The sequence below is a fragment of the Tachypleus tridentatus genome, chromosome 4 (genome assembly GCF_004210375.1).
Source record: "Tachypleus tridentatus isolate NWPU-2018 chromosome 4, ASM421037v1, whole genome shotgun sequence".
Classification (NCBI taxonomy): Eukaryota; Metazoa; Arthropoda; class Merostomata; order Xiphosura; family Limulidae; genus Tachypleus; species Tachypleus tridentatus.
The window spans coordinates 103,079,554-103,092,118 of NC_134828.1; the positions used below are offsets into that span (position 1 = coordinate 103,079,554).

The window sequence follows — 12,565 nt, forward strand, 5'->3', positions numbered from 1 at the left end:
ACAACAAATAAACACTCAATACAGATAATGTTAAAACTACCCCTAGAACCTAGTTGATTTATATATATCTGTTCAACCTGTGAAACAGTTAATATTCCGCTTACAATATACATTCTGCTGATTAAGCAACACTATGTAACATCTCCCTAGTTCTGAGATTCTCAAACTGTGGTATGGGCATCATTGATGCTACGTGGAGCTGATGTTGATGGTACACGATACAATTAACATAAAATAAAATTTGTAGTAAGCACTATTCGAGTTTTACACGTACTACTTTAATTACTTATAGACTCATCCTCTACCTGCATAGACTCGCCAGTATTTTCTTCCCTTAAAATTGACGAAAATGTACCACTCTTCAATCGTGCCAGAAAAACGGTCGCATCCTTCGCATTAATGGGTATGTGTTAAAATATGAATTTTTGCTACTAGGTTTGTCTTTTTATTTTAATTATCTCTGGGTTTGTAATTTAAAAAATTAAGGTACGCGAGTCTGAAACGTTTGAGAACCTCTGCCATAGTCCGTAGATATAGTTTTCAAGTATAACAATGACTCTGTGCTCAAGGCCCGGCATGGCCAGGTGGGTTAAGGCGTTCGACTCCTAATCTGAAGGTCACGGGTTCGAATCCCCGTCGCACCAAACATGCTTCCCCTTCCAGTCGTGGGTCGTTATAATGTTACGATCAATCCCACTATGCGTTGGTAAAAGAGTAGCCCAAGAGCTGGTGGTAGGTGGTGGTGACTAGCTGTCTTACACTGCTAAATTAGGGATGGCTAGAACATATAGTGTAGCTTTGCTCCAAATTCAAAAACAAAGAGACTTTGTACTCACGGCAATTTGGACAATTAATATTGCGCTCAAGTATGCTCTTATACATTTTCAAAGATAACAAAGAGTGCCATAATTTTTTTAATGAATGTTATTTTGATATTCCACACTTTACATAACTTAATTTTACCGAAACAACATGTGCTATAAGGAACAATGTTTTATAACAAGATAAAAGACACATACTTTTGTCTATACAAAGTAATAAGTACCGAGTATAAATGAGTTTGTTTGTTTTTGTTTTCTGGTAGCAGGTCTTTATCAGTCAGGATATTCGAAACAAAAGCCTTCTATAAATATCAAATTTTGATCAGAGCAAGCTACGTAATTGGAGCAAAACTAAAAGCCAACCTGATCATTAGTATAGCTACTTGAATATATGTTTCTACTTACAATTATATATTAGAATGTTTTGCTTTATCAGTTGGGTATCTTCGCTATTCTTTTCATCAATAATTCCAATAATATCCGTAATCTGAAGGTCGCGGGTTCGAATCCCCGTTGCACCAACCACGCTCGCCCTTTCAGCCGTGGGAGCGTTATAATGTTACAGTAAATCCCACTATTCGTTGGTAAAAGAGTAGCCCAAGAGTTGGCGGTGGGTGGTGAAGACTAGCTGCCTTCGCTCTAGTCTTACACTGCTAAATTAGGGACGGCTAGCGCAGATAGCGCTCGTGTAGCTTTGCGCGAAATTCCAAAAGAAACCAATCATTTTTATAATACGGAGTTATAAGAAACAGGAGTTTCTCTAACAGTTAATCACTCTAACAATCTAAGTCAAGGGTTACAGAAATATCTAAAAAATGTTGGATGAATCCCACCCTTACTTAAAGAAACACAAATTTAAGCATTACACATATTCCGCACATACCCATATAAGCTGTGGCTGACAGTAATTTCAAAGGCTGTGGCCATTACACTAAGACTTTTGATAGGATAAAACACTTAAGATGACAGAATGCTTAAGGAAGATAGAAACTGATGAGAAAGATCTACAGTTTACCATAAAGATGTGTTGGGAACAAAAAGTGGTAATAAGAACAAACGAGGGAATAACACGAGAGTTTAAGAATAAGAAAGACATACATTACTAACTGTAAAGTGTATCAGATCTGTAAGTCTTAGTAAAGAAAGTAAATGAAAGAAAAGACTATGGAATGGAGATGAATATTAAAAAGGCCAAGTCAGTGGTGGTAACTAAGAACTCAGATGTACACACAATTGATCTATCTATAGAGGACACGTCAAGTGGACAAATAAGAAATGCTTATATATTTGGGACACATGAGCACTGAAGATGGTAAGAGCAAGGTAGGAATTCAGAGAAGACTAGAAATAGTGAGAAGTGCATTAAACAACATGTTAGCACCAAGAAACATAAACATAACAACACGGATGAGACGAGTCAAATGATATTTGTGGTGAAGCTTTCTACACGGTGCTGAAACATGGACAATATCTAAAGTGATTGCTAAAACGATTGAGAAATTTGAAATGTGGATCTATGGGATAATTGTATTGAAAATATCTTGGACAGAACATCAGATAAAACAACTGATATCAGAAATGATGAAAAAGAAAATAATACTTTTATCAATTACCAAGAAAGGAAAGTGAGAGTACTTTGGACATAGAAGAAATGGAATATTATGAATGTTGTTTATTTGTTTGTTTTCAATTTCGCGCAAAGTCACACGAGGACTATCTGCGTTATCCGTCCATAATTTAGAAGCGTAAAACTAGAAGAAAGGTAGCTACCGCGAACTTTTGGGCTACTCTTTTTACCAGCGAATAGTGGGATTAATCGTCACCTTATAACGCCCCATCAGCTGAAAGGGAGAGCATGTGTGGTGGGATGGGAGTTAGGGCGCTCGACTCGAAATCTGAGGGTCGTGAGCAGAAGGTTGTTGCGAGAAAAAAACATGAATTGGAAAATAGGAAGAGGATTCTTATACACAGGTTCAGAGGAATTTTGTTGATATACTCGACACATTCAGAGAGTGTGCTTACATTCGTTCAATTTCCTCCTTAATTACTGCTGTACACCAAACTAACTAAATTGTTACTAAACATCTTCTAGTTATACTCCAAGAGATTTTTAAATAACGCTTTTTGTAGATAAGAGTATGGATCTTATCTTCTTTCACTTTTTAATAACCATTTTCCTTGCTGAGTTTCCGTTAGGAACTGGTCTGTAGAACAGAAGTCACGAAACACTGTTACTTGTTTGAGGAAGCACATTATGCTAACATATCTATGTAGAGATACATAGTTTAACCATCAAACTACTAAGTTGTTTTTATAAAGTTCACTATCGGTGGAGTCTACCTATTATATTATTTTAAGTTTTTGACTGTCACAACACTAAGTTTGAAGCTAACCTCCCCCCCCCCCCCAAAAAAAAAGAAGTGAAACCATCAATTTTCTACTACATGCACTTGCGCATGATCCACAAAAGTGTTTTCTTCCAACCAACAGTGAATAAAACTAAAATTAATGATAACAAATATTTTTATTTCTTGCTTTTGAAGTTCATACGTCGTGTTATGTTGAAGCTTACAATGTGCATGATTCTTCTCGTGATTCATGACCTACGCACGCTTTATTGAGGCCACAAATTGCAATGTTAAGTGTCTACTAACTGACTAATTGATTGACACACAACACACTACTGTATCATGATGCGAATGGTTAAAACAGGTGAAATATGAAGTAATTAAGGAGAATAACAGCAATACTAGAAGTGTTTTTGTTTACATTTTTGTATGGCTTACAAGTTATTAAGAATACTGTTAACAAGTACACTAATTGACTCACAAGCGATTTAGTTTTTAAATAGTTCAGATAAAGTTGTTTAAAAACTTATTGAGTTCTACAACAATTAAGACTGCATGTTTAAGTTAAACGTTCTATTGTAGAAACAGTTCTAATTTTCTAGATTTGCTTTTTTCAGTCATCATAAACGAAATACATTACTTATACATATCTCTCAATACCTAAGTAGGGGAAGCGTAATAATGGTGCAACAATCCATACATACACCTCTCCGACGAGGTACACTATACTGTTTATTTATTGTTTCTTTCATTAACAATATTTGTTATATTAGTTAGAATAATGAATGTAATTATTTTAGATTTTGATTTATTTTCAGTATTATACTTATTTTTTATAAATATTGTTTTGAGTTACTAGGTTACGAATTGTTTATAAGACAATCCTAAATCTCCTACGTTGATCAAAGGCCGTTAACAATAAAGATAACCATGTGGGAAAACGCGAGTAAAATATATTTAATTAACTATACTGTTGACTAGGTTTATTTTTAGCTTCACTCCAAGTACGTGGCTTGTTCTAATTGAAAGTTATTGTTATTAATTAAGTCGGATGCGTTTGGTACTTAAATGAACTTTTTTAAATAAAATAATTCATTTTTTCTATAAAATCTTGCTTGATATTGGTGATTCAGATCACGTGTTAGTAACAAAGTTATGTCAAAACTAACGTTAAGTTCGTTAACTTCATCCAGCCATTCATCGCGTGCAATATTTTCATTCAGACAATTTATTTTGCATGCTAATTAATAAATTGTATTTTATGTACGTATATATTTACATAAATACACAGTCTCAAGTAACTGAAGTTTTCTGTTTTGATTTTAAGCCCATTTTCTCCTAACATTTGATATTCATGGTCTGTGTTTATGATTCTAACCTGTACTTGTCAGAGAATGAGTAACAGTGTTCAGTAATTAATCATTGTAACTAAGACAAACAAATAGAAAAATGAATTTAAGTCAAGTGTATTGCAATAATTTGAAGACAAACATCTATTTTATTGAATGAAAGAAAAACCTAGATAATCTAAAGGAGTTTCTTGTTGCTCCTACATCCACGAGTACATAAGTTGAAATGAAGTTTGGAGGAAAAAAAGAGTAGAGAAATGTTCACAAGTCCTTTCTTGTCAGCGATACTTTCGGTCATAATCCCAACAATAACTAACTAGGTTATTTAAGCTCAGTAGACTTAGGTTAGTTATATATCCATAAACTAAATTAATAATGCAAAATAATCCTCATAATAAATACATAACTAAGTTTATGCATGTAAACATATCTATTTGTATATTTATATGTAAAAAATCGCGAAAAAACGTTATACGCGCATATTCATAAACTTTGGAACAAAATTATTCTCGTTCTAACTACTGCTTGGTAAGATGACATATACTATAACAGATAAACATTTTCCATGACAGAAATTCTGATCGTATTAGCTTTTTAAGATGTTGACGCCGACATCTTGTAGATTTGTAAGACTCGGTTAAAAGGAAATATAAAATCAAAATGGCAGACACAGTCATTTAGGTATTTTGACTGTCAAACATGTATATATATATATATACACCACTTGTGCGTTGAACAGGTATTATGATGGTCCATTACACAACTCAAATGACATATCGAATCAAGTTTTTTTTTTTACAGAAGTTACAAGAAAGGGTTATCAAAGATACGTACTGGGCGTGAAATGTTCGAAAAAAAGAAATGTTGTTGGAATATCCGAAGTAATATTCAAGCCAAGTGAGTGCGACAAGCGCCATAAAACCGAATAGATCGTTTATGATATATTATGTTTTAGTAGCTACTTCGCTTTTATTGTCAGACTTTACAACCTTCGTAAGCTGTGATTAAAGGGAGCTTTTACACATCATAGAAAATAAGAGTAATCTCCGGTTACCATGGCGACAGGAAGTTCGCTGGATGACCGGAAGTAAAACGACTATTTTGAAATGCACCTCGGATGTTTACACAAAGAAATTATGACGTTCTTTGTGTATATATCTTATTCTGTTTGGTATTATTACTTTACAAAAGAAATCGTAAACTTAAATATTAAAAAAATGTCCTCTCAAAGTTATTGTCCAAAACTAGCCTTGTCAAAATACCCTTATTCTTAGTACACTGGACAACAGTTTTAAAAATGAAATTACACCGTACTGTGTGTCTTTAAAAAACTGGAATTTCTCTCAAAGCAAAATCACAGTGACAAGTTATGTATTCATTTTTATTTAAATATAGTTACAAAAAAGTGTATCTTTTTCGATATTATAAAGTGTGAGCTCAAATAGTACAGAAAGAAACGAATGTTATCATATTCAGTTAACAGAACTTTCGTTTGATAAACAATAAATAAACACACTTAATTCATAAACCATTAACTACGATATAAGGAGGAACTTATGTTTTATTCGGAGTACACCTAACTGTGCATGCTCGTTTCATTAACTCTGTATATAGTCTAGGTACTTCTAAGTACTGTCTGCAGTGATGTTTAATCGTAATTTATAGCAGACCAAAATGTATGATTGAAGTTATTATATGGGTGAATTGTCCAGGTGGTGGTTGAGAGATGGTGGAGACTTCAGAGAGCTTCTACAATTCACCAACTACATTTGTTGGTTGTTCCTCATAAAGACCTACTTCCTATAAATCTATGGTAGTTAGTTAGCGCAGGATTTGCCTGAATACTTGAACAATAAAATAGTTTGCCTAGTTTTGTAAGTTATATAGAAACACACAAAAATGAAGATCTTTATCTTCGATGAAAGTGTTAAGAATTTCTCGGTTTTCTCTGTTTGTTTGTTTTTAATGTGATGGGTTTTACTATCATAAATATAAAAGACATATAATCGCTAAAAAGTCCATTTAGTTCAACTTTATGTCGTTTGATGATATTTGTGACGCCGAAATATTTACAGTTTCCATCTTAGCAAGAACATTCGTAGTATTGTACGTAATATTATATTAATTTTAAAGTTATATGAGTGAATTAGATCAGTGTTGCAAGCGAGATTTATCACATCTATTCTGCAATTCAGTTACTCAGTGAATTATGTGTTTTATTAACCGATCAAACCTAAGTATCTAAGTTGTAAATATACGTCCCCTCAGTTTGTATTGAAACGTATCTTACGTTAGGCCTACACTTACTTACGGAATGTATGTTGAAAGAGTATTCATAAAATTAGGCCTGTAACAAAAGTTAGTGAAAAAATAATCTTTTTATCTTTACTGGACAGGGCTCCGTTTTATTTTGATCAAACAATAAATAGTTCTAAAGAGCCCGCCAACTTTAGAAATACATCACAATAACACGACGAATATTTTGTGTTACTTTTGAGGTAACAATTATGTTTTATGGAAATCAAACTTTACTTATCACTAAATAAATTTTTTCGAGACTTATTTTTTAATAAGTTGAAATGATTAAACATTTAAACTAGCACAAATTATCTATAAAGTCGTTAAACACATTTGAAAAACTTCAAATATACATGAAAATAAATCGTAAACACCGAAAACAAGACAACTTTTTAATTGCTTTTTAATTGAAACATTTGCTTCTTTATGATTAAAACAAGCTGGAATGCTATAACACGACCGTTTTATTTTCAAATTTAAGTGAAGTAATTTTTCACACCAACTTTTCGGAATGCAAACATTAACTAATTTAAATGCTAAAACTTCTGTCATCATGGAAACTTTAACTGCATTCTCTAGTTATTTTCATTGAATATAACCTACAATGAATTTTAAATAAATATTATTCAAACTAAGAATTTTTATCCACCTAGTTTCCACGTTGAACTAAAACAGTCATACATCTTTGACTGAAAAGCCACTAAACAGCTGCAGAATGTGTGTCAGGAAAACTGTACCATAATCCTAAAATTACCCACCTTTTACACCATCCAGTACTGGTAGGGTCTACAATATACTGCATGAAATTAAGCAATTTTGTTTCTTCTTGTATAAAAACTGAATTTACTACGAAAAATACACCCAGCAGTTGCTGTTTGAAGCTGACCACAAAACTACATAATGGACCATCTGTGCTTGATCACTGCAGGTATCGAAACCCGGTTTCTAGCGTTGTAAGTCTGCAAATATACTTAGGCCTACTGACTGATACGTACGAACTATCGCTTAGATCGAAAAGCTTAAAAGCACGCCTATATTAAAGATGTACATTTCGGCTACTGAAAAAGCCTATATCTTGGCCTAATTACGTAATTCGATTAGTAAGAACACGAGAATCACAAGAACAAACACACAATTTGTAGGCCTGTGATGCAATAAAACAATTCAACAGACCAAACTGTATACACCATACCCCCCAGGATCTACGCCCCTGAATGGGAGGCACACTTAGCAGTAAATAGTAAGATTAAACCCACTAACAGTATTTTCGTTAAATTTATATTATTGAGGAACGTGTAACGAACGAATGGATGCACCTCCAACGAATTTAGCAAAAATGTGTTTAAATACCAAAGAACGCCATTCTTAATATTCTAGGATTAAAAGCGTCATAATCAGGTGCTGGTCATTTTTGGATTGCAGTTTTGTTTTCAGAAGTTCGTATAACTCGTTGTTAAATGTGCAAAATAGTCTAGAAAACTCATATAAACAAGTAAACAAAACTTATTTTTACACTTAACGTACGTGCCAAGAATGACAAGTTTGGGGCATATTACAAATAAGTTTTTTTTAATGGTATTCTGTTACTAAAACAGGAAAATTTATAACTACCCAGCGAAATATCTTCCTCGACTAATATTAAAAATAACTTCTAATATTTCGTGAATCTATAATGTTCTCAGACAAGTAGAACGGAAATCAGCGTATTTTATTTCGGAAGTGATTATACTTCACGCGCAATGTTTCTGATATTACACAATGCTGAAAACATATAAACAATATCAAATGTAAGGTATTACTGACAGTGCAAAAGGTTATTCTGTCTTAACTTTAATGTTACTTTCTCTAACAGTGTTTAATACATTTATTTTTTATTATAAAGATTAGTCTGCATTGCTAACTTAGCATGTGGAATTAGGACGAACCTAAATTTTTTGAGGTGGCCAAATGTCGTGACATATTATTGGAATTACGGCAGATAAAGTCGTTGACAGTAAGGGTACCCAAATGGCGAAATAAAATACTCGATGCTAATCACCATAAGAACAGTATACTTGCTTTGATGATTTCACTACAGGTTTAATTTTTAGTTCTGATCTATGCAGATAACTTGTTTTGGTAAGAAGTTAATATCAATTTCACCTTAAGAGAAAAACTAAAATTGTGAACGTATAAGTTTTTGAATGACAACTTTACAGGGGCTCAACATACAACTAAATTTTGTATAAACAATTAAGCCTTCAGGGGTTAAGGCAACGTTCTCATAACTTCGCGTAATTTCATTCGAATATGTTAAAGATATAAATAAAACGGAGTAAAACTACGATAAAATCATGTTAGTTTTCAATACAAATGCATACTTATCAAACAAACGTCAACCGACTGCACGCACATTCTTTTCAGGTACATTTGCAGTACTATATCAATAGTAAAAAATACAAAATACGACATTATTGGCAGAACCAATAATAAAGAGTTTACTTTTCATAGTGAAAAAAAAAGTTGTATTCTTTGTGCTCCTTACTCTCAAAACAAATACATGCATTTAAACAAAACAACTCTTTTCAGGTACATTTGCAGTACTATATCAATAGTAAAAAATACAAAATACGACATTATTGGCAGAACCAATAATAAAGAGTTTACTTTTCATAGTGAAAAAAAAAGTTGTATTCTTTGTGCTCCTTACTCTCAAAACAAATACATGCATTTAAACAAAACAACTCTTTAAGACTACTATGTTTAGCACTTTCAACAGGTTTCAGCGAAATAACTTCTTGTGTTGACTCAGTGGCTCAGCAGTATGTCTGCGAACTTACAACGCTAAAAACCAGGTTTCGATACCCGTGGTGAGCAGAGCACAGATAGCCTATTGTGTAGCTTTGTGCTTAATTCAAAACAACAACAACATGTTCCTATTTCATCAATTAATGAATAACTTTTATATTATCCTATCGGCAAAATCACAAACTAAATAACATTTTTTTCAGTTAATGTTATATACAGATGTGACAATCTTGCAAGATCTGCAGTGGATTTCGATTTTCTGGACACATCAGAAAACCCGTCCTTCTAGTTAAATTTGTCCACTTATTCAGATCCTCTTTAGTTTAAAATATTTCAAGGGTCGTCCATAATATGTTGATGGTTTACACGTTGTAACATTGGAATTAAGCACAAAGGGCTGCCCTTTGCTGGTACAGCGGTAAGCCTACGGATTTACAACGTTAAAATCAGGGGTTTGATTCCTCTCGGTTGGCTCAGCAGGTAGCCTGGCGTGACTTTCCTATAAAAAAAAAAACACACACACACACAATGGGCTATCTGTGCTCCGCCCACCATGGGTATTGAAACTCGGCTTCCAGCGGTGTGAGTTCGCAGACATTCTACTGTGCCACTGGGGGCGTATAGGTTCGTATAAAATTTACTTAAAGAAAAAAGCTATGGTTAATATATTTGTTGTTGGTTTTTTTTAATTTTACGTCAAACTACACGAGGGCTATTTGCTATAATGGCCCCTGATTTTTTTAGGAGGTGAACGAAAGAGAAGGCAACTAATCAACACAACTCGCTAACAATTCTTAAGATACTCTGGTCATAGAAAATACTGGTTTTTGATAGTCACTGTTATAGCGCAATTATCTTAAAGTGCGGAGCACGATACATGTATGATTGGTTTAGTTTGTTTTGAATTTCGCGCAAAGCTACTCGAGGGCTATCTGCGCTCCAGTAACATGACGTTAACCACTAAACAAATCGTTTAATTATACCCACAACTCCAGTCACATTGATTCAGCAATAAAACAGGAGTTCTTAGGCGATGCCTAATAAAAACAAATCGTTTAATTATACCCACAATCACATTGATTCAGCAATAAAACAGGAGATCCTAGGCGATGCATAATAAAAATTTGTCATTTTTGTGTGGAATCGTACATTTGTATTTCTGATTAACCGCCATCACATTAACCACGTGGTTCATTCGAAATACACTTTACGATCTTATTATGGGCTTTAAAAGGATTAGTTAATTAAACATAAAAGCTTAGCTTTAACAGAAAGCATTAATACGTATGTGTATATAAAATAAATCAAATTCTAATGTCTCAGTGCACATTCACACGCCATCTGTTAACTAATAAGAGGCTCCATTCGCAACCATAGATGGTTAACTGATACACAAGATTGATCATACACCCAAACCTCACGACGCCACGCTCAGACACTTGTCGTGCTCGAACATGCGCCGTGCTCAAGCTGGCTTAGCTTGGTCGACGCCGGACAGCACGTGCTGCCCCTTTCAGCCTACCTGGGCAGATTTGTCAGAGTCCATGTCCAGAAGGCCAAAGCACAAGTTCTTCATGCACCCCTCAGTGTCGGGTATCCAACGAAAACAGCTATTCCACCATCTAGGATAAAGACTTCACATGGGACAGGTACACAGACACACAGACGGAGATAGGACAGATCCAATCTCGTATAGCACAACTCAGCAACTGAAGTCCTGCTACTGTATCCCCAAGCTGCTTTGCCCCTGCGACCGTTCTCGCCGCGTGCCGTCAGAACGAGATTCGACTTATACACACAGACATACGTACGCAGGCACGCACAACTTGTTGGGACGTCAAGGTTACAAAGCTACTCTGGCCCACTGGCCCGCATACCAAAACAGGTGGGCCTAAGGCTTGTAGGTGCTTGTGTGTTGTTGTGACAAGTTGTTGAGGCTCTTGAAGCTGTGCAACGATCAGAAGACAGACGAAAGATGCAGATGGATACTGTCAGGGTTGCCAAGAATTTTGTGACTCTGGAAACTGAATAAAGTTTCTAAGAGCTTCTCACGCTGCATATTATTTCTCAACAAATCTGAGATTATTTTGTCTCATTCTGAACTGCCCAAAATTTGTTTGATGACAGTATGCACCTAGAACTAGGGCATTACCTGTAATCAGCATGTGACCTGTCACTCTTTACATAAGTTATTACACTGTCGTGGACTACATATCTTTGTACAAGCAACACGTATATTCGAAGACGAGGTTTCAGTAAGAAAGCCATACAAATTAGTTGCGTAATTATTTGCAATTTTGAACAACTTTAGTCTTGGTCGTGGTCAATGATGGGTGAAACTGACTTATAAAAATAAATAATTCTGCTTTATTTACAGACTTAAAATCGTAATTAAATTTGAATAATACAAACAGCTATGCACCCTTCCCCCCTTAACATTTTATGTCCACTCAAAGACAGTGTTATACCATAGCATCCGATTTTATACATTTTGCTTTGGTTCTAATTCAAAAAAATTTTAAAGCTTTGTTTTTAAATTGCAGACACGTGTTCTTACAGGAAGACAAGCCGAGAGCCGTTAATATGTTGGGCAAACAAGGAAATACAAAGATGTTCCTGCTGGGTCAATGTCTGTGTTTCAAACTCCTGTAACTGATTGCAACTTTAAAAAATTGAAAATAACAAAATATTTTTAACATTAGATTCTCCACTAAGAAAAGCGAAGCGACAGTGATGTTCAGATTTTAAGCATTACATTGTTCAAAGGCGTAAAATAGGTTTAATATATATACATGATTAGTTCAGTATTTCTAAACATTTTAGCACGTGTTATTATTTTCTGACTTAGAACAGACAGGTACCTCAGTAAAACAGTAATAAGTCTAAAAACTTATAACGTTAAAATCTCTAGGGTTCGATTCCTCGCAGTGGATACATAAAGTCCAAATTAGCTTTGCTTTAA

General features: G+C 34.3%; 1 protein-coding gene across 19 annotated transcripts in view; it reads right to left on the minus strand.

Moving 5' to 3' along the window:
- The window catches only part of LOC143249805 (tight junction protein ZO-3-like), a 233,735-nt gene that overhangs the window by 132,166 nt on the left and 89,004 nt on the right, over positions 1 to 12,565 (minus strand). For 5 of the 19 annotated variants that reach the window (XM_076500269.1, XM_076500266.1, XM_076500268.1 and 2 more), the window contains exon 1: positions 11,126 to 11,316. The exons of the other annotated variants lie outside the window; for them this stretch is intronic. In XM_076500269.1, coding sequence (XP_076356384.1) covers positions 11,126 to 11,179 — 54 coding nt within the window. In that variant the 5' untranslated portion in view covers positions 11,180 to 11,316. Of the gene's footprint in view, positions 1 to 11,125; positions 11,317 to 12,565 lie in introns of those variants that run through there. 19 annotated transcript variants of the gene reach the window in all.